This window comes from Chrysemys picta, chromosome 1 (genome assembly GCF_011386835.1).
Source record: "Chrysemys picta bellii isolate R12L10 chromosome 1, ASM1138683v2, whole genome shotgun sequence".
Taxonomy (NCBI): domain Eukaryota; kingdom Metazoa; phylum Chordata; order Testudines; family Emydidae; genus Chrysemys; species Chrysemys picta.
The window spans coordinates 235,752,418-235,775,004 of NC_088791.1; the positions used below are offsets into that span (position 1 = coordinate 235,752,418).

General features: G+C 42.1%; 1 protein-coding gene across 3 annotated transcripts in view; it reads right to left on the reverse strand.

The window, feature by feature from the left end:
• Positions 1 to 22,587, reverse strand: part of CNGA3 (cyclic nucleotide gated channel subunit alpha 3) — a 76,066-nt gene that overhangs the window by 21,181 nt on the left and 32,298 nt on the right. For all 3 annotated transcript variants that reach the window (XM_065580832.1, XM_024104404.3, XM_005283202.4), the window contains 3 exons: positions 14,751 to 14,882; positions 7,986 to 8,102; positions 1,968 to 2,147 (listed from right to left, as the gene is read on the reverse strand). In XM_065580832.1, the coding sequence (XP_065436904.1) occupies positions 1,968 to 2,147; positions 7,986 to 8,102; positions 14,751 to 14,851 (398 nt within the window). In that variant the 5' untranslated portion in view covers positions 14,852 to 14,882. The remainder of the gene's footprint in view (positions 1 to 1,967; positions 2,148 to 7,985; positions 8,103 to 14,750; positions 14,883 to 22,587) is intronic.

A 22,587-nucleotide genomic window follows, 5' to 3' on the forward strand; every position in this document is an offset into this window, starting at 1 on the left:
TTTTACAACAGGCTACATAAAAAGCACTAGCAAAGTCAGCAGAAACTAAAATTTCATACCAACAATGACTTGTTTATACTGCTCTACCTACTATACACTGAAATGTAGGTACAATATTTATATTCCAATTGATTTATTTTATAATTATAAGGTAAAAATGAGAAAGTAAGCAATTATTCAGTAATAGTGTGCTGTGACATTTTTATATCTGATTTCGTCAGCAAGTAGTTTTTAAGTGAGGTGAAACTTGGGGGTACGCAAGACAAATCAGACTCCTGAAAGGGGTATAGGAGTCTGAAAAGGTTGAGAGCCACGGTTGTAGATGCTGTATTGGTTACATCGACTGGTACTGGCTTTCAGAAGCCATCCCACAATGCCCCACTCTGACAGTACAATTGGTGCAAGTGCTCCTGGTGAGGACGCACACCACCGACGCAAGGAGTAAAGTGTAGATGCACACAACCGATGTAATTACTGCAGTGACTGTATGCTGACATTAGTTAGGTCGCCTTAATTTTGTAGTGTAGACATGCACTAAGTCATGTATTATGTTCATTTGCAAAATAGAAAGCCTGGAAACACATGAAGGGCTCGCTTGAAGGCATTAGTTCATTTATTTAAAAAAAGATTTTAGACAAGACTAAACCTGCTTCTGGCACTGATGAGTGAACATCTTCTAATGGCTCAACTCAGCCAAAAAAAATTCTGATTTCTGGACCAGAAGCCTATCAGTGATTTGATGGAGGATATTTGAGTGGGTACGATTAAGTGTTACTGCATTTTGCACAAATACTTGGGGTGGAGTTTCCAAGCACTAGAAGCTAACGTCCAGATTCTCAATGTCTTTACACTGGGAACTGCTTTCATCCCCAGTACAGAGCAGCAGAGTGAGAGCAGGTAAGCTGACCATATGTCAATGTGCTCTTTTGGGAAGTATTTTCCTCCCAAACAGTATAAAATAAAGTCCAGGTGTAAGGGACTGTTATGTCATAAGCAATGTAAGCTAAAAACATCACCTCTGAAACCCTTGCCAACATGCTTTTGAGGAAGAAAACATTTTAAGGAAACAGTATTCATTATCATCATTCATGTGAGGCTCAGAGAATTGGTTTGTTTGGTGCTTGAATAGGATTGTGTGGTATCGGTGTTTACACTACAACCTGCTTCTCACTGCAGAGTGGGAAAAAGTGAGGAAACTGGGGCATACCAATAGTTCAGGGAGACAAAGCATTTATTTTCTCCATTCAGGAACTGGGTTTGTTACTCTCACCTGATGAACAAATAGAGAAATAGCATTTCTAAGCTGTGGTTGCACATTTGCTAGCAAGCCCGACTGCCAACAAAAGCAGCAGGAATGCATTAGTTGTAGCAGAAGTATCACCATCATCTGCATGTTGCACCCCTATGTAAGAATTTCTTATGTTATATCAGCTGATGGGAAATTGTATTATTTACCTAAGTGCTTCTGCAAGCTATCTGCAACTGAGGGCTTGTGCCTCCATCTGTGAGGCCAAAGACCACAGAGCTGCAATTTCAAACTGAACCATGCCTTCCTCCACTGCTTATCCGGGGAGATCTGCCAAAGCAATGGTTACCTTCTGCTAATTATGTATAAAAAGCCTGGCATGACGAACCCTAGAGAAATTAAATTTATTAAGCAGCTCTATCTTATTTCTGTTCCATTGCTGGCTAAGCTCTACTCTATTGAAACTCATGTAATTGGATATGCTGACTTCTGGAGAATTAGGGAAGCTTCAGCTTGGACTATACTCACTATTGCTTTCTCCAGTTTTCTTGGAAGTTGGAGGACTTAAATTACTTTCAGGAAAGTTTCTGGAGAATATTAGCTACCCTACTCATTTCCTGTCCTCAAATAAAACCCAGCATGCTCACATCCCATTCACAGAAAGAACATGATTACCCCAAGACCACTCTTCTCCCACTAAAGTACAATCAGATCAACTTACTTTTTCACTTTGCCTGGCTGCTCATCATTGCTCAAATTGGAGTGAGTGTTACTTTCCCTACTGGATACCTCTTTGAGCTCTGGCCCTCGGATACGCTCAAGGAAAGAATCTGGCCTTTGGTCTTCATGATGCAAATGTCGTGTCGCCCATGATCTCATTGATAAGATGAAACGGGATAACCTGCAAGGAAGAGACACACAATGTTGTTTGAAGAGACAAGAATCCCAGATGGCTCAAGGCTTCCCCCAGGGCTAGAGCCATGCCCAGTAGCAGCTAGAACTTCTGCTTGGGTGGCGTCGGGGTTTTCACAACCTCTGGACCCTGCCACATCACTGGAGCATGACATTTTTCCGTATAATACAACAACTTCCACATCATGGGCTCCCCATCCTCTGACATGGTAAAGGAACCAGGAAGATACCTTATTCACCAGTCCTCAGGGTCCCCCATCAGCACCACATGGGACAGGAGCCAGACAGACATCACTAGCTGTATGGTCAGCAGGCAGCTTGCCAAGGGGGGAGGGACTGGAAATCATCTAGAGCTCTAGAAGCTTCTGACATTAGGAGTAATGTAAAGAGGTGAGAGATCCTGTGCTGAGGGAAGGGGGGAGATGTTGAATCCTCATGTGATGACATACCCAAAGGTTGCCATGTGAAGTAAGGACAAAGGGTGATTGGATGGTGAAGGTTGTGAAGAGACTGCTGGAAAGTGATGGAGGCTGGAGTTTCAGATTAAGGGGACCCTTTCCCTTTAAGGATATTTAGTGGGTTGAGAATGTGGATGAATTTTATCAATAACTATGCAACCTTATTTTGTAAATCTCATCTGTGACACTGGCAAACCAGGTATCAGCTCTTCCCAAGACTGCAGGCATTAGCTAAGAACTGAGAAACTCACAGCTGGAGACCAGACAGTTCACCTGTGTGCTGGATTTGCTCAAAATAGGTATCAGTCTTATAAGCATGTTTTGTGTTTAAACTCTACTAAATGCATGTAAGTTGCTGTGTGTATGAATCTCACTTGTAATGTCTGTATTCCGTGCTATCAGAAACTATGTACGTTTTGCTTTATAACTTTGAAAATGTTTGCTCTGAACTTGTGAACCCAGGCACAGGAATCCTCCCTTTCCTCTCCCCACCCCTCCAGGAGGACCATTAAAATTTAAGAGGTCCATTACAAGACAAAAGCTTTGTTAATTGCCTCATCCACCCCTGGGGAAGCACACGCAGAAGATCTTGTCCCATCGCTCTGAATGCTAGAAGAGGGAAATAAAAATAGTTGATGTGAGGATTTTTCATCTCTGTGCTGTTTGATTTCTCTCAGGGCCAGAGAAACCAAACTGAAGCCAGAGATCCCCAAGGGTTACTTCCAGTGTTCCTTCTAAATTTTTTACGTCCATGTGCGGAATGAATTTGCACCAATATGGAGGTGATATACATCACCTCCATATTGGTGCACATAACAAAATTCATGTGGTGCGGGGGCGAGGGTTTCAGAGTGTGGGAGGGGGCTCAGGGCTGGGGCAGAGGCTTGGGTGCAGGGGGTGAGGGCTCTGACTAGGGGTGAAGGCTCTGGGGTGGGGCCCAGGATGAGGGGTTTGGGGTGCAGGCTGCCCCAGGGCTGCAGTGAGAGAGGACTCCCCCAGCCCTCTCTTACCACAGCAGCTTGGGGCCAGGGAAAAGGTGCCTCTCCCCGGCCATGGCAGCTCCAGCGGGCCTAGGCCGGACCAGGAGAGGGGTTCCTCTCCCCGGCAGCTCCGGCAGGCCTGTGCCGGGCCGGGCCAAGAGAGGGGCTCCTCTCCCCTGCCTGCAGCAAGTCAGGGGCAGGTCTGTGCTGGGGAAGGGTGCCTCTCCCTGCCCTGCAGGTCCATGGTGAGGGAGAGGCACCTCTCCCCACCGCAGCCCTGAGCCCCTGCATGGGGCTTAACAGACACCTGTGTGGCCATGTGGCCACGCAGCTTAGAGGAAACGTGGTTTATTTCCTTGGTCCACTCTAAAAGACATTTTGAATAGACAGATCTCTCTACAGCTCTGTCACTTTTAGGATTTAGATGGTAACTCATTTGTGGGTACAGGTATAGGTTTGCTTGCTTTAACCTGTAAATAACTCTCTTTTTTCCCCTAGTTAATAACCCTTTACATAGTTTATTACAGGATTGGCTGCAGGCCTTGTCTTAGGTGTAAGATCTATGGAACCCATTGATCTGAGATAAGTGACTGGTCTCTTGAGACTGGAAGCAACCTGAATGTGGTTTGATATTTAGTGTACGTGACCATTTATCACTAAGTTTGTCTGAATGGCGATAGGCTGGAGAATCTAAGAGGACTGTCTGTGACTCTGTGTTAAGACTGTTACAGTGATCCCTGGTAAAATCTATTTATAGAACATACCACCAGTTTGGGGTGTCTGCCCTGTTTTTCCCAGTCTGCCCTGAGGTAGGCACCCATGGTTGTTAGCCACTCCAAACAGTGTGACATCATCTGACTATCTTCCTATTTCACTTCCTACTGTTTGTAGCTTTTGCCTGTTGTGTCATGTCAATTATTAGATTGTAAACACTTCAGAGCAGACAATATATCTATCTGTATGTTCTCTAAGGTGTCTAACATTAGGGTGACCAAACAGCAAGTGTGAAAAATCGGGACGGGGGTGAGGGGTAATAGAAACCTATATAAGAAAAAGCCCCAAATATAGGGACTGTCCCTATAAAATCGGGACATCTGGTCACCCTATCTAGCATACTGTGTGCATTATGAATAACTAATTATGATAACAGGACTAGCCCCTAATATGAAAGCCACTAATTGCCTGTTGCATGTAAACTAGCATTTCCTCATCCTAAAATCCTAATGGAGCACTAGAATAATATAAACAAACACTCTTGACACCCGTATAAGTTTTATCACTGCTGCATGGTTTCTCTTTATGTTCTTCCCACCCCAAGTTACATGTTCTTAAAGGACAATAGTCGTTCTTTGTAAAAGGGATAAAGTGAGTCTTTTGCTTCTAAAATGTGTCCAAATGATGATATTTGAGACTGAAATCCCCAGCAGTGATAACAGTTTATCAATATAATATTCCACAGAGGAGACTATTTTCCTCTAATGGCAGCCCAGTCGGGACAGGTGCTGTGTACTTGCATGCTTCCTAGACCTACCCTGAGCAAACAACATGGTGAAATGCTGAACAGAGCAGAACTTCTTTGATAGGCCCAGCAATATTCAAGGAAAGTTCTTTAGACTTCTCCAGATAAGCTAGCATTACATCTATCCAGAATCTACAAGGTGGATGACACAGTGATGAAAACACTAGTGCTTTAGCAATTTAAATGCTACTGTACAGTACATATGCCACTCGACTGCATATTCTCAAGGGCCTAAGACAATAGTTTCTGACAGACTTTCCTCTGAATATCTTACCCTTGAGTTGCAAAGGATAAAAAAGGAAGGAACACAGAAATCAGAGGACAGTTTTTCACATTCCTGTTCCTTTATTAGTTTCCACATCGGGTCAGTATCATACATATAGTCTAAAGCCTACATTAAATTAAGGGATAGAATGTAATTCTAAGACTACAAAACAAAAACTTCACCAAGGCCACAGAATAAATGATATAGCCTTCACCTCATTGACAAAAACCTTCACATATGAAATTAAGGTTCAGTATCTTTGTGCCTGTCTGGTAAACCACAGTTTGTGGTTTGCAAAGATAATGAAAATGATTCATTTGGTCCGTCTTAACTACACTAGAAAGCAGAACATTTTAAAGGGGCACAGTCACCTCTTTTAGGCACCAGTTTTACAAACCTAAGATCAGTCAAGAAGTTCCTAATATATATTTTGAGTCCACTGAAAACCATTCACCAGCAGAATTTGCATCCCACACATTGCAGCACTGTGTTATTGCATGAGAACCTGAAAGTAAAAGTAACTAGAAGCACAAAGGGAACTGAGTAGTTTATTTTCCATTGTCCAAGATGAGAGAAATGGAGAATAATAAACTACATTTGTAAAATGACTTCATTTTAAATAATCATTGTTTGCTTTAAATATGTGACATTTAACTTGAAAGTGTCCTCACATAATTAATGACTATATCAGAAGACAAACAGAGCTCTGAATTCAGTTGAAATTCTTTAGGTCAGGCACAGAGGCCCCTGTTTAGGAATGCACTTAAATCCAGGTGTGACGGGTTGGATCTCAGAAACCCCCTGGGAGCTGCCACCTGATGTACCAAGATGACCTCTGCTCCTGTTTTCCCTGCCAGCTCAGGACTCCAGCACCCTGTCTTCTGAGCCAGACACTCCCAACTGCTCCAACAAAGACCCAGGGTCTGAATTACTTGCCCCAAAGCTGCAGGTTTACCTGAAAACAGCTAACAAAAGTGTGCTTGTCTTTAGCATTCAGATGCCCAACTCCCAATGGGGTCTAAACCCAACTAAATTCGTTTTTCCCTGTATAAAGCTAATACAGGGTAAACTCATAAATTCTTCGCCCTCTATAACACTGATAGAGAGATATTCACAGTTGTTTTCTCCCCCAGGTATTAATACATACTCTGAGTTAATTAATAAGTAAAAAGTGATTTTATTAAATACAGAAAGTAGGATTTAAGTGGTTCCATGTAGTAACAGAACAAAGTAAGTCACCAAGCAAAATAAAATAAAATGCGAAAATCTATGTCTAATCAAACTGAATACAGATAATCTCACCCTCAGAGATGCTTCAGTAAGTTTTTTCCTCAGACTAGACACCTTCCAGGCCTGGACACAATTCTTTCCCCTGGTACAGCTCTTGTTCCAGCTCAGGTGGTAGCTAGGAGATTCTTCATGATGGCTCCGCTATCCACTTTGTTCTGTTCCACCCCTTTATATATCTTTTGCATAAGGAATCCTTTGTCTCTCTCTGGGTTTCCACCCCCCTCCCCCCACTGGAAAAGCACAAGGTTAAAGATGGATTCCAGTTCAGGTGACATGATCACATGTCACTGTAAGACCCCAAGCCTTCATTCCTCCGATCCTGACTCACAGGAAGGCTTGCTTGCAAACAGAGCCCCAGTCAATTGTCCTGGTTGGTGGGAGCCATTAAGATTCCAAACCACCATTAATGGCCCACACTTTGCATAATTACAATAGGCCCTCAGAGTTATATTTCATATTTCTAGTCCCAGATACAAGAGTGGTACATTTATACAAATAGGATGATCATACTCAGTAGATCATAAGCTTTGTAATGATACCTTACAAGAGACCTTTTGCATGAAGCATATTCCAGTTACATTATATTCACTCATTACCATATTTTTATAAAACCATATATACTGCACAACGTCACACCAGGCTCCACTTCAGACACGCACTTAATTCCCAATGAACTAAATGGGACTTAAGCACACTCCTGAAGATTAGTATGTGCTTAAGTGCTGTCCGGGAGAGGTGTGTTTTCCTAAACCTGGGCCAAAGTCAGCACCTCCAACCTTTGTTGACTGAGGCTCCAAGTGCATCAGAGACATAATTTAATCCTAAAAATACTCAGCAATCCCTGTATTCTCAATGTTTACATCTGCTTTCTTGTCAGAGCTATCCACCATCAAGACTGGGTGGGAGGGAATAGTTATTACAGTCTTATTACATAAGATTATATCCAGTTAACAGTCTGAAAAGAAACTTATTTATCCTTTCCCTTACTGTCTGACTTTACTACTTATTTTCCCTCCATATTCAATTTATTTTCAGCATTTATTAAACCTTTTTCCTATTTGAACTACAATGTGCTTTTCTGCCTGAGCCCACTCACTAACTCCAGCACACTAAAAATTGAGCTATAAGGTACAAAATTAAGGTTGAAGCATCTTTTGTTCCATTTTATGTTCATTATAGGCTTTTTGTGTTTTCAGATGGACTGAACTCATTTTCTAGCAAATCTATGATGACCACCCCTGTCCTCCCACATTCAACAACCTTTTGCAGACCTGCTATCCTTTAATATTCAAAATTAAGCTAGTTAGCCAGTTACCTAGCCATTGCTCCAGTGCCTGTGAACGAGCTCCTGCGGGATTCAGACAGGCCTCTTGTCTCCATGGAAATGACTCTCTGCAATTCTGAAGAAGTGTCCTCACACAGGGAATGGGTCCTGCAAAATCAATTTTAAAAAAGAAGGCTTTTATTCAGCCTGCAATGCATTTGCCACTCATTCAATTCTTCCACTCACATAATAAGGGGGCGGGGGGGAGCAATACTCTTTTCTCCATCACAAAGGCTACTGCAGCCAGGTGCTTAATTTTTGGAATTGCTCTTTTAAAATCTAGCAAAAGCCTAAGTTCCAAATGTATTTTTTCCTTTTTGTTTTTAATAAAATTTACCTTTTTTAAGAACAGGATTGGATTATTGGTGTCCTAAGAGATTTGTGCATATTGTTTGATTAGCTAGTAGCCACAACTAATTTCCTTTGTTTTTTTCTCAGTTCTTCCCCGGAGAGGGGGTGAAAGGGCTTGAGGGTACCCCACAGGGAGGAATTACCAAGTGCTCCTTCCTGGGTTAAAAGGGGTTATTTTGCATTTGGGTGGTGGCAGCGTTTACCAAGAAAAGAAGACCGAGGGGACACCTGATAACAGTCTTCAGGTATGTTAAGGGCTGTTATAAAGAGGACGGTGATTTGTTGTTCTCCATGTCCACTGAAGGTAGGACAAGAAGAAATTGACTTAATCTGCAGCAAAAGAGCTATTAGGGAAAAAGTTCTATCACAATAGTTAAGCTCTGGAACAGGCTTCTAAGGGAGGTTGTGGAATCCCCATCACTGGAGGTTTTTAAGAACAAGTAAGACAAACACCTATTGGTTTAGGTATACTTGGTCCTGCCTCAGTGCAGAGGGCTGGACTAGATAACCTTTCGAGGTTCCTTCAAGCCCTACATTTCTATGATTTCTATGAAAACTCTCTAACCCCAGCTTCCTGTGTTTTGGTGCCAGCACAGCTATATCTTAATTAGGGCTGTCAAAAAATCGCAGTTAACTCACGCGATTAACACAAAAAAATCAATTGCTATTAAAAAAATTAATCGCAATTAATCGCAGTTTTAACCACACTGTTAAACAATAGAATGCCAATTGAAATTTATTAAATATTTTTGGATGTTTTTCTACATTTTCAAATATATTGATTTCAATTACAATACAGGATACAAAGTGTACAGTGCTCACTTTATATTATTATTTTTATTACAAATATTTGCACTGTAAAAATTATAAACAAAAGAAATAGTATTTTTCAATTAACCTCACACCAGTACTGTAGTGCAATCTCTTTATCGTGAAAGTGCAATTTACAAATATAGATTTTTTTTTTGTTACATAGCTGCAATCCAAAACAAAACAATGTAAAACTTTAGAGCCTACAAATCCACTCAGTTCTATTTCTTATTCAGCCAATCGCTAAGACAAACAAGTTTGTTTACATTTACAGGAGATAATGCTGCCTGCTTCTTATTTACAATGTCACCTGAAAGTGAGTACAGGCATTCACATGGCACTTTTGTTGCCGGCATTGCAAGGTATTTACATGCCAGATATGCTAAACATTTGTATGCCCCTTCATGCTTTGGCCACCATTCCAGAGGACATGCTTCCATGCTGATGACGCTCGTTACAAAAATAATGTGTTAATTACATTTGTGACTGGACTCCTTGGGGGAGAATTGTAGATCCCCTGTTCTGTTTTACCCGCATTCTGCCATATATTTCATGTTATAGCAGTCTCGGATGATGACCCAGCACATGTTCATTTTAAGAACACCTTCACCGCAGATTTGACAAAATGCAAAGAAGGTACCAATGTGAGATTTCTAAAGATAGCTACAGCACTCAACCTACGGTTTAAGAATCTGAAGTGCCTTCCAAAATCTGAGAGGGATGAGGTGTGGAGCATGTTTTCAGAAGTCTTAAAAGAGCAATACTCTGATATGGAAACTATAGAACCCGAACGACCAAAAAAGAAAATCAACCTTCTGCTGGTAGCATCTGACTGAGATGATGAAAATGAACATGCGTCAGTCCGCACTGCTTTGGATCATTATCGAGCAGAACCCGTCATCAGCATGGACGCATGTCCTCTGGAATGGTGGTTGACGCATCAAGCAACATATGAATCTTTAGAGCATCTGGCACGTAAATATCTTGTGATACCAGCTACAATGGTGCTACGTGAATGCCTGTTCTCACTCTCAGGTGACACTGTAAACAAGAAGCAGGCAACATTATCTCCTGCAAATGTAGACAAACTTGTTTGTCTGAATGATTTGCTGATCAAGAAGTAGGACTGAGTAGTTTCGTAGGCTCTAAAGTTTTCCATTGTTTTACTTTTGAATGCGGTGGGGGGGGGAAGTTGTATATAATTTTACATTTGTACGTTCAACTTTCATGATAAAGAGATTGCACTACAGTACACCTCTACCCCGATATAACGCTGTCCTCGGGAGCCAAAAAATCTTACCGCATTATAGGTGAAACTTATATCGAACTTGCTTTGATCTGCCGGAGTGCGCAGCTCCCCCTCCCCCACACCCCGGAGCACTGCTTTACTGCGTTATAGCTGAATTCGTGTTATATCGGGTCGCTTTATATCGGGGTAGAGGTGTACTTGTATTAAGTGAATTGAAAAATACTATTTCTTTTGCTTTTTACAGTGCAACTATTTGTAATCAAAATAAATATAAAGTGAGCCTTGTACACTTTGTATTCTGTGTTGTAACTGAAATCAATATATTTGAAAATGTAGAAAACATCCAAAAATATTTAAATAAATGGTATTCTATTATTGTTTAAGAGCGCAAGTAATCGCATGATTAATCATGATTCATTTTTTAATCACTTGACAGCCCTAAACTTAATACTTGCTGGTGCTAGATAAGGAGTTAAGCAAGCAGCTGACAAAGTCCCACTCTTTAAGACATATATCTATTGTGAGAGGCCTTCTGGTCCATGGTTGCCTCTTCAGTACACTGTAGCCCACTCAAACGGAAAATCTGGAGTCTATTGTCCCCCTCCCCTCACGTGCTTGAAATGGCTTAAACATGTCTAATATAATCACACTTTGCACTTCAATGGAGCCCTTGAGACTCTGAAGATTCAGCTGCGGAGCATGCAACTACCCATCTAGTTGCTAGTGTTAGCTACAGGGAACATATTAACCAGCTCTTCATCAGCTGCATGGGCTTTGTATTTAAGTCTGGGCATTGATTTTGATCTATAAAGCTATACAGTTTGAGTCCTGGCTATTTGAAAGATCAGCTTTCAACCTAGTTGAGATCAGCTGGCACACTCAAGCTAACAGTCACCAGATTTAATCACCTAGAATCCAACCCAGTGCTCACTGAAATCAATGAAAAGACTTCCATTGACTCAGGAGACATTGAGTTAGCTCTCCCCCCCACCCCGCTCTCTCCATGACCTGGTATTCTTAGTGTATGGTCCTTGACTCCAGAATTTACTTCCTCAGCTGCTCCATCAGAGCCAGAATCTGCTTAACTTCAGGAAAAGGAACAAGGCCCAGCTCTTTCCTCAGGCTTTGGCTAAGGGACTGGTGCTGGATGGGTCAATGGCTGTCTCATTGTATTTTGGGAGGTCTTGTGTTTTGTTCTTGGTGCTTGACTTTTGTTTTAAAAAGGTCATTTACCGTATTAAGCTGTGTACATATGCCCTGAGGGTATGTCTACATTACGGAGACTATGTGTTGGCATAACTATGCTGGCATAGCCCCTTAGCGCAGAAGCGAATACAGAAGGGGTTTTTCTGTCAGTGTAGGAACACCACCTCCCTGAACAAAGTTAGCCGTGTTGATGGACACCCTCTTCCATCAGCGTAGATCAGGCCTCTGAGAGAATCAATGGTAAATGCAGCTGCTGCTCCACCCTTCAGGGAGTGAAGTCTGCAAGCTCATCTGCAGTTGTTCATATCTAGCTCCAACCTCCTCCCTTCCTTCTGGGTATCTGGCAGAGCTAGCCCTGCACAATGCTTACCCTGGTCCATGCATAGGAGGTGCAGGTGTGGAAGTTTCACCTTGCCCTCTTTATGCATCCATGGAAGGCCTACCCCTAATCTGGCCCTAAATTTGCTTTTGCACTTATTTGGCCTTTGAGCAAAATGAAACAAAATCACTTTCACCTGCAAAGGACAGTTTGATTTAATGGAAACATTTCAAGGTTCTGACCCAATTTTTAATGTCCCCTTTTGAGTGACTGATGCCATTTAGACATCTAACTACCCGATTGTGTCTCCATATCAGCTAGTTTGATATCCCTGTTATGTCATCCACATCCATACATTAGGGGAGGCTGGATTTTAAAAATCAGAGCAAGAGTTTTTTGGTACAGTGGACTAGGTTGGTAGCACACTTTCGCTCTCAATCACACCCATGAGTTACAGAGAAAAAGCTGCCACTGTACATTGTGTGGGGCAGAGACTACCTCTCTTGCCAGTATTGACAATTCTCACTACATTTGATGTTTAATTTAAAGTCCTAGCTCTTGGAGACCTGTTATTACATGAAAATCTTAGTTTTCAATTTCTTAAAAAGTATTCTTTTAGTCCTGTTAGTCCTCCATCTCCCCAGTATGCTTTAGGGATTCTAATTCCCCTCCTATCTCCTCAAACTGCAGAATCAGAGACATAAGGGAACCGGAGATGTGGATTTCCACTTATCTATGATAATGACTCATGGTTTATAACAAAAGCCTTAATGTGGGTTTGGGGATAAGAACCACCTTTTGCGATTTGTGAAAGACAACATATGAAACAATGCATTACAACACACATGAACTCTTGAAGTTCTCCATTCACTTACTCTCTTTGCCACAATTCCAAACTTCCTGACATTTTTTACAAACACATAGGTTATAAGCTATATTTCCTGTTTTCATTTCAATCACATTGGTAACATTTTTGCAAAAAATTGCATGAGCTTCATGGAGTGCTTCAGTATTATAAAAAAATTCACAAGTTTGTCTCATTGTTGCTTAGAATTACATTCTTACTCACAGCCTGACTAAGCCAAACTACGTTGTCTCTTGATAAATACTGGTATATCTCACTGAGTGTATGTCATTTCAGGCTGCTGATTGATGTTACAAGGGCATTTTATATTTTCTAGCAATCATCTTACAACTCTTCTCTCTCTATCTTTCACACACACACACACACACACACACACACACATATCTAATCCAATTACCTTTAATATGTCATCTCTTTTAAAGGGATCTTTTTTACTCATCTGTAATTCTTGTAATTAATATTGGCCACAGCAAACAGAATGTTTGAAACAAATGCTTTTCCAGGATTACCCTCATGTTGAGAGAGTGTAATTCATATGGTAGACATGTATATTTAAGCCCCATTAGCTGTCATAATTAAGTCTTTACCTCAGATATTGTCACTGAATACAGTGACTCGGTTTTACATTTAAACCTTTAGAAAAATGCACTCACAACTGCATCAGTAATTTTGTTCTGCAAACTGTCGATTACTGATATCCTTTAGTAAAAGGACATAGAGGAAAGAAGGAAAGACTGACCCTTGCTTTCAGCCATATTTTCTCTCTTTTCCAGCGGTGTCACTGTGCACAGATGCAAACCCATGCTAAGATCCGCAGTCATGGTGGCTGCATATCTCTCAAAGTGAGGACATTGTGCAGTATCTCTAGGTCAAACAGGCCATTCTGAATGGAATAAAGGCAACTCCACCTTCATTATGCAGCTATGAACAGTCATATATAGCCCATGTGCAGGAAGAAGGTGCCCACTCTATACAGAAGGAAAAGTCAGTGGACCCAAAAGGGGAAAGTGGGTGTTTCCAGGCTATCTACTGGTTACTCAACACCCCACACCCATTATTCACACAACCAAATCCAGTCAAGCTAATATGTTTCTCCAGTCTTAGAGCACAAATAATAAACAACCCACATTAGTTGCCCCTAAAAAGAGGCAAGCTTGACTGAGACGCTGTGCATCCTCAAGAACAAACCGAGCCATATTTTCACTGCTGTAAATGCACTGCAGAACATTCCGGGTAAATCCTACTCTCCCTCCCCTCCCTACAGGCATGGGGCTCATCTAAATTGGGGAAATGAGTGGTGTTTTATAACACATTAACTCATTTGCTTATACGTTATATCCACCACGCACTCTCCGAGTCTACCCATGCCACAGAGAGCCCTGAGTGCAAAGGTAGCTGGTACAATTCAACTGTATGGGAGGAAGATATGAGGAGGCTGCAAAGCAACACACCACTCCTATGAGCCCACAGTCCTGTAAGGGGCTCCTTTTGCCCCAGACTGCAGGGAGGATTGAGAGATGACCTATAATTAGAGCCAGTGGGTTTGCAACTATGCAGATTCAACAGCCATTCCCCCTGGGGAATCAGTAGCTTGGCATAGAGAGAGGATCCCTTCTCTTCTAACCCCTCCAACTCATCCCAGTACCGAACCCAAAAATGTGAGGAGTATTCTGTGAATGGGATTTGGTTTTCCTTGAGCACTTATACTGCTCCCACTGAAGTGAATAGTGTTGTTACCCAAGGAATCCAGGATTTAGCTCCAGAAGCAGAAGTGATAATAGCTTTCCTATTGTTGTGCCTTTTGCTCATCACAGCTACTAACAGTTGAAACTCAGTTAACTTCACTGGGTCAAAGACTGTGTGGGCAAGCACTCCCATAATGCATAGCACTACAGGCATGCCTCAATGTATGCAGTAATTTCTGTCTTCTTGACTGTGAAGAAAGGAACATATTACCTGCTAAAGCCATTTTCAATTCTTTCAATTTCTTCATCAGTGGTCCTAACAGGCAGCCTGTGCATAGCAGGGTAGGAGTGCTGGGTGTTGATTTTAGCCATTTTGCTTTACATATCAGCATCCAAATGACAGCTAAAACACAAAAATAACATATTGTAAAGACTGCAATAGAGATAAAACGTGTTAAATATTTAAAAAGTGATATATTAAAAAAAGAAAACTCTATTAATGTGAACATTACTTGGTACATTTAAACTAGACAGGGCAAAACATTAGTGAATGTCAACAGAGAATAATTCTGCATTGGCAGAGAAAAGGACTAGATGATTTAATAGACCTTTCCAGCCTCTAGCTTCTACAAATACTCACTGACAGACATATTTTATATAATAAAATTACATTAAAAATCTTGTTAAAGAAACATTTAGGTTGCAAAATCAAGCAAAATAGTTAGGTAATACCTGAATTAAGGTTACTTGTGCAATCTGAATTTGGCCCCTTTGTTCAATATGACTCAGTCTTTAATTACACGCTCACATACAATTTTTTTCACAGGACCCCATCTCATTCAGTGCACAGAATGGACAGTGCTCACTGATGGGTAGCCAGTCAATATTTCTTTTTATCCTCATCATTAAACATGTGGCACTATGCATTATTTACTGTTCACAATCCAAACCCAGCACTGAATGAAAAATTATTCATTTCCTCCTGGGCATTTCCATGGTGCTTTCACTGTAGTTTCTTAGACCCCAATCCTCAAAGGTATTTAGGCAACTAATTCCCATTGAAAATCAATGGGAGTTAGGTGCCTAAATACCTTTGGGGATAGAGGCACACACTTGGGTGATGGGTTTCATAGATATTTGCTAGACAGCAAAGGAATGTTCAGACTCAGGACTCCTGGGTTCAATTCAAGATTCTGAATGGGAATATACCATAATGGTTACAGACTCTTCTGCCCCATCCCTCCCTTCCCCTCCTTTCCCATCCCCAACCTCTCTGTATGCCTTTCAGCTCCTATACCTCGCTCCCTCCCCAGCTCCTGCTCCTGTCTCCTGCTTCTACTCCCTCAAAACATGTCCCAGGCTCCTGCCCACCCCACCTTCACACACATAGATGCACACTCCCATCCTACCCCATTCCAGGCTCCTGCTCCTGTCCCCAGTGCCTAGTACAATTTCACTACCTCTGTTCCAGATCCTGGCTCCTGCTCCCCTCCTTCCAGTGAGCTCCTGACCCTGTCGCCCACCCTTCCCTCTCCTCCCCTGCCTCATTCACCATCTCTCTGCATTCCAGTCAGATTGCTTCCTCCTTCTCCACCCCACTGTCTGGAAGCACAGGAGGAACAGTCTCCCTGCTCTCGGTACCAGTGCCTGGTGCCAGAATAGCCTCTGGCAGCCAGGAGGAGCAATTGCAGGGAAAGGTGTACTCAACTTCTGCAGCCTTCAGATGAAACATCCTCCATCACTCTGTGGATATAGCACATGCACAGTCTTGTAGGGGTGGTGAGGAGATGAAGCATGCTCAGGGCTTGGAGAATTTAGCTGCCAAACTCTCACATCTGCACTGAACATGTGCAACTAAGATTTTTTGGAGGAATTATAACAGGAATGGCAAAAGGCATATCCCTGACACAATTGCCCCACCGCCCCATTTCAAGCCCTTGCTCCAAAGCATGGAGGCTCTACAGTTTCTCAATGAAACTTGTAATGTTTTTTAATGTAGGCAAAACACTATTTTTCTTGTTCTCAGAAACAGCTGAACCAATTCAGCAGGAACTTCCCGCCAAAAATCAGCCTAATGCAGACACCCAACAGGCCCAAACAGTTTGGCAAAGTTATAAGCAAAAGAAAATAGGGTCTTATAATGGAACATGTTCGGCAACTTTAATTACAGGAAGCACTACCTGAGCTGCCTATAATCATGCAACACGTGATGGTGTGGTATAAAGTTTTAATTGGCAGGACTCAAGAATTGCTACATTGTTCACAAGTGGCAAAGTGAATGAGACGCAGTAGGATCTCTATATTACACCTCTCCATAATGTATTACGTTTGTGCCACAGATTTTACAGTATTGCTATTTTACAAAAGAGTTTCAAAAACCATGATTGGGTCTATTTATGTATCCCTCCTCTTGTAAAGCCAGATGCCTTAGTTACCCTTAGGAGGAGTCATGCAGAACTTCAAAAATGACCTAACATACCTCTAAATGTAAAATTGCCACATATGTAAATGTTTACATCACAGGCTCTTGCAGGGCTAGAAATAACTCCTGTGTGTCCTATTGGAAACCTGGCAATCTCTCCCTCCACTAATGTAAACATCCCATTTCTAGCTCTATCAGGAGTGGCAGAAGTGCCCTAAAGGTGGGGGGGGGGGCACAGTCGCCTGAACCCCTGCCCTGCCTGTTCCCGCCAACACCCTGCCCCCGCACCGCCTCTTCTCCTAAGGCTCCAGTCCCATGTTGCCTCTTCCCCCCAAGACCCCACCCCTGCATGCTCCTCTCTGCCTCCTCTCTCCAGTCGCTTGCCCTTAGGGCCCGTAAAAAGTGGCAGGGCCATGGCCTCCTGGCCATCCCCTCTCCCCCGTTCCAGTATGAATCTTGTACGTCCTGGAACACTTGGCCAATGTAATTTTTGCAGGGGAAAAAAATCTGCTGATTGCTTTAAAACACAGAAACAACAATGTGGGGACTGTTTGAATCTACTCAGAGATTTAAAATTTTAGAAGTTCCAGTAACAGGGCACGTCTACACTACCTGACGGATCGGCGGGCAGCGATCGATCCAGCGGGGATCAATTTATCACGTCTAGTCTAGACGCGATAAATCAACCCCCAAGCCCTCTCCCATCCACTCCTGTACTCCAGCGCTGCGAGAGGCGCAGGTAGAGATGACAGGGGAGCGGCTGCAGTCGACTCACCACAGTGAAGACACCCCGGAAAGTCGATCTAAGTACGTTGTGTGAAGTTGTGTAACTTAGATCGATTCCCGCCCCCCTCCTCCAGTGTAGTCCAGGGCACAGAGATGAATTCATTCACCACGTGCAGGTGAGATAGTTTTAGGCCAATATACATGTAAACTCTAGTAGAAATTTTAACTGAGAATAAATTATCTGACAAATGTATCCTTTTATCTGTTCACAAACCATTTGTCAACCTGACTTCTATGAATCTATTAGTTATTCATAAACAGTAACCAAATGTTTTGTTCAAAGCATTTCAGACAATCAGTTGCTTACTAATGCTCACCTCAACTGTTCACTTCACTTTATATTATTCCTGATATGTGTTTGGTCACCTAAGTCATACTGTATTGCTTCTGCTTCCTGAAACATTAATCACTAAAGAACAGCAAATAACAAACAAAGCACAACAAATAATGCATTCTCAGTATGACTTTTCAGAGGAGGTTATGCTAAAATTATCAAACCTTCAGGATTCAAACATTTTCATAAATTAACTAGTGAGCTGAATACTCACACAAAAATATGACCCCATAAATAACTCACCATTATGAAAATATTCATAAATCACTTTTTGTATTATTTGACCACTTCTAGCATATACGCACATGCATACACGTGCATGCATACACAAGCATGCACAGAATCATGGATAGACACATGAAGACACAATTGTGATTATTTTTGTTTGTTACATTATTTCATTTGTCTCAATTGCAAGAGTTCTGGGAACAGTCATTTCTCAAAATGTTAATTTGCGGTTAATTTCAGGTGGTGAGAAAATGTCATCCTCTTTAGGAACCCTCTTGTTGTCATCAATGATTGCTTCACAGTTCAGTTTTCTAAAATCTGCAGATCTATTCTGTGACTTATGCTCTGCCACACTGTGATGATTTTCAGCTGTGGGGTCATGAGCCCCAGATGGGCAACAAGGAAGAGGCCATGGTGTCACAGGTAAAATCTCTCCATTTAAAAACAAAACAACATGCCTGCTTGCTGGTAAATTGTTGGACAAAGCGGGAGAGTAGGGGAGAGAAGGAAAAAATTGCTTCTTCCTGCTAATGATCTGCTCCTGCAGCCTCTCTAGCACCTGTTATTCATTTTCATCTCCTTGCACGGTACTAGACTCTAGGAAAGGCATCTTTCATAGTGTGGCAAGCTGCCTGGATTCAGCTGTTGTCTATGGCCCCCCTGCTCTCAGTGCTAAGCCACTTTCTTTAAGCAGCTTCTTGTACAAGAGCAGAGCACACTGCAGGGGAGAGAAGTAAGCTAAGTTGACGCCCTTTCATCCAGTAGCACCTACCATCCTCCAGCACCCCTAACCCATTTTTAATTTTGCATTAGTTTAATTTGTGCAGGGGAAAAGGATAGAATATGACCCTCATACAAAGTAATTAGTGATGGACTTACTCATGCTGTTTACCCTGTGCTAGGACTAAATACGTTTCTACCTTCCCATCTCCATAACCTGTATACACCACCGAAAGAGAAGAAGTAAAACCTTGGGGCCAAATCCTGCTTCCACTAAAGTCATTAGAAGTTTTGCCACTGATTTCAATGGCAAAGGGTTAGGACCCTGGCCCCTTTCTACTCCCTGTAGGCTGATTGTCCACTCCCTTGCACCATGTGTAGTCATTTACAGTTGGGCAAAGTGAGTGCTTAATGGAGATAAACCACTTTCAGATTAGAATGGTAGCACTTTACACCCACTTTGCTGCGATGTAAATGACTACACAAGGTACAGAGCAGCAGAGAATCAACCCCGCAATATTCTCATTCTTTATAACACAAAGAGTTGTATATATATATAGGGACAAATCGTAGTCCTACTGAAATCAATGGGAAAACTCACAGTGACTTTAATGGGACCAGATTTTGGCCTCTATTTATCCATCTGTCCCTCTGTCTTAGATCTTTGTAGACATCCAACACCAGTATCTAAGTATTTTAAATGCTGTGTGCGGGTTTAGTCACTGAAATATCCTGTCTCCTCAGGGCCCTTTCCACTTTGAGTACTGAGAGCTAGAAAAGTACTGCCAAGTCATCAAACTTGGGTATCTAAACTTGGGCAACTATGATAAATCCATATTTAGACACTTAAAATAGGTATTTAGCCAGTAGGCAGTTAAAATGACTAAATGTGTATTTAGTCCCTTAAATCTGAATCTAGTTGCCTAACTTAGGCACCTAAGTTTAGAATTTGGGCCCTCAATTTATTGCTGCAATTTTCAAATTTTCAGATTTCTGGGATTTGTCTTTAAGCACAGTAGGTCAAGGATTCATGCATGGAAAACATGACTGTGCCTCAGGAGTAAATACTTTTCAATAGAAGCAAATCATTTCCCAATGTCAAACAACAAAACAAAATCTTCTAGCTCAGCAGTTCTCAAACTTTAGCAACCCGAGGACCCCATTTTGATTTTAAAAATTGTGCGGACCCCCAAGCTCCCACTCAGCCCCAGGCCCCACCCCCACTCCACCTAACCCATTTTTAATTTTGCATTAGTTTATTTAAAAAAAAAATGGGTGATGGGAAAACAGAATGACTAACAGGATTAGGGTGACCAGACAGCAAGTGTGAAAAACAGGATTAGTAATGAATTGAGATGCACATATCTCTAAGGAGCTCTTCACTAGAAAATTACAGCAAGTTAGGATACAATCTTGAGGAAGCAACAGAGGGTCCTGTGGCACCTTTAAGACTAACAGAAGTATTGGGAGCATAAGCTTTCGTGGGTAAGAACCTCACTTCTTCAGATGCAAGTAATGGAAATCTCCAGAGGCAGGTATAAATCAGTCTGGAGATAACGAGGTTAGTTCAATCCGGGAGGGTGAGGTGCTCTGCTAGCAGTTGAGGTGTGAACACCAAGGGAGGAGAAACTGCTTCTGTAGTTGGATAGCCATTCACAGTCTTCCTTTAATCCTGATCTGATGGCGTCAAATTTGCAAATGAACTGGAGCTCAGCAGTTTCTCTTTGGAGTCTGGTCCTGAAGTTTTTTTTGCTGTAAGATGGCTACCTTTACATCTGCTATTGTGTGGCCAGGGAGGTTGAAGTGTTCTCCTACAGGTTTTTGTATATTGCCATTCCTGATACCTGACTTGTGTCCATTTATCCTCTTGCGTAGTGACTGTCCAGTTTGGCCAATGTACATAGCAGAGGGGCATTGCTGGCATATGATGGCATATATAACATTGGTGGACGTGCAGGTGAATGAGCCGGTGATGTTGTAGCTGATCTGGTTAGGTCCTGTGATGGTGTTGCTGGTGTAGATATGTGGGCAGAGTTGGCATCGAGGTTTGTTGCATGGGTTGGTTCCTGAGTAAGAGTTGTTACGGTGCGGTGCGTGGTTGCTGGTCAGAATATGCTTAAGGTTGGCAGGTTGTCTGTGGCCTGCCTCTCAAGGTCTGTGAAAGTGAGGGATCATTGTCCAGGATGGGTTGTAGATCACTGATGATGCGTTGGAGAGGTTTAAGCTGAGGACTGTAGGTGATGGCCAGTGGAGTTCTGTTGGTTTCTTTTTTGGGCCTGTCTTGTAGGCTTCTGGGTACACGTCTGGCTCTGTTGATTTGTTTCTTTATTTCCTTGCGTGGGTATCGTAGTTTTGAGAATGCTTGGTGAAGATGCCACAGGACCCTCTGTTGCTTTTTACAGATTCAGACTAACACGGCTACCCCTCTGAATCTTGAGGAGTTATGTTAACAAACAGGGCATTGACCACACCTTTGTAGTTGATATTTACCACCACCCAGGTGGCATGATGACAAATATGACTTGTCCATCTACACTGGCTGCAAAATCATGGTCAGCATAATTTAAAATTCAATAAGTCAACAACCTAAGAGGGTATGCATCCGAGAGTGCTCATGGAGCGTAAGTATGAAGCACCTGAGCTGCTAACAATAATAAACAATATTTCATTAAGAAAAGCCACCCAAAAATTGGAAGATAGCAAAATGTTGTATTTTAAACAGGGCTGTGATCCAGGACCTGTAAGCTGTACATCCTACCTGGTAAATTGGTTGGAACAGCAATTAAAAACAGAATAACAAACACCTAAAATTAGCATGGTTTCTGCAACAGAAAATTATTTCTTACTCATCTCTTAGGAATCTTTGAACTTGTCAATAAAAGTAGTAGATAAAGAAGAATCAGTTGACATAATTTATTTAGGACTTCCCAAAGGCCTTGTCCCACACACGAGGCTACTAAAGAAGCTAAGTAGTCACAGGGTCAGAGGCAAAGCATTGTTATGAATCAAAAACTGACCAGAAAGCAAAGAGTATTAATCAGCCGTGCAGCCTCATCCGGAAAGCTGTGTGCTGTCCTGGTCACCACATCTCAAAAAAGAATATTTCAGAACTAGAAAGGGGTTCAGAGAAGAGTGACAAGAATGATCAAGGGCATGAAAAAATATGAAGAGAGATTGAAAAGAGGGAGACTGTTCACCTTAGAAAGGTGGGGACATAATAAAAGTATAAAAGTAAAGTTGGAGCCCATTTCAGAACCCATTAATCCCAGCTGCAAAACTCAATATTCGGTATATAATCTGCCCCAAACTCCAGTTTGTGCTAGCATCAGGGGGGCAGGATAGTAGGGCGGTCCAGTCCCACTAAGGGGAGATAAATAATGTGAAATGATGTATGCGTTTTTGGAGTGAGTTAGATGAATAGTAGATGGAAGTTAATTGTTAAGCAGTGTGAGCTGTCCCAGAGGGACATGGCACTGCAGTGTGAGTAACAAATAACTCAGTAGCTTGGTAGGAGGCCAGGTCCTAGAGGCTCCGTGCACCTACAGATTTGGCAGCATTTCCTGGCAGCATCCTGCATGGTCCGAAGTCCTCAGAATGCTCTCCTATGTTTGCATTGTG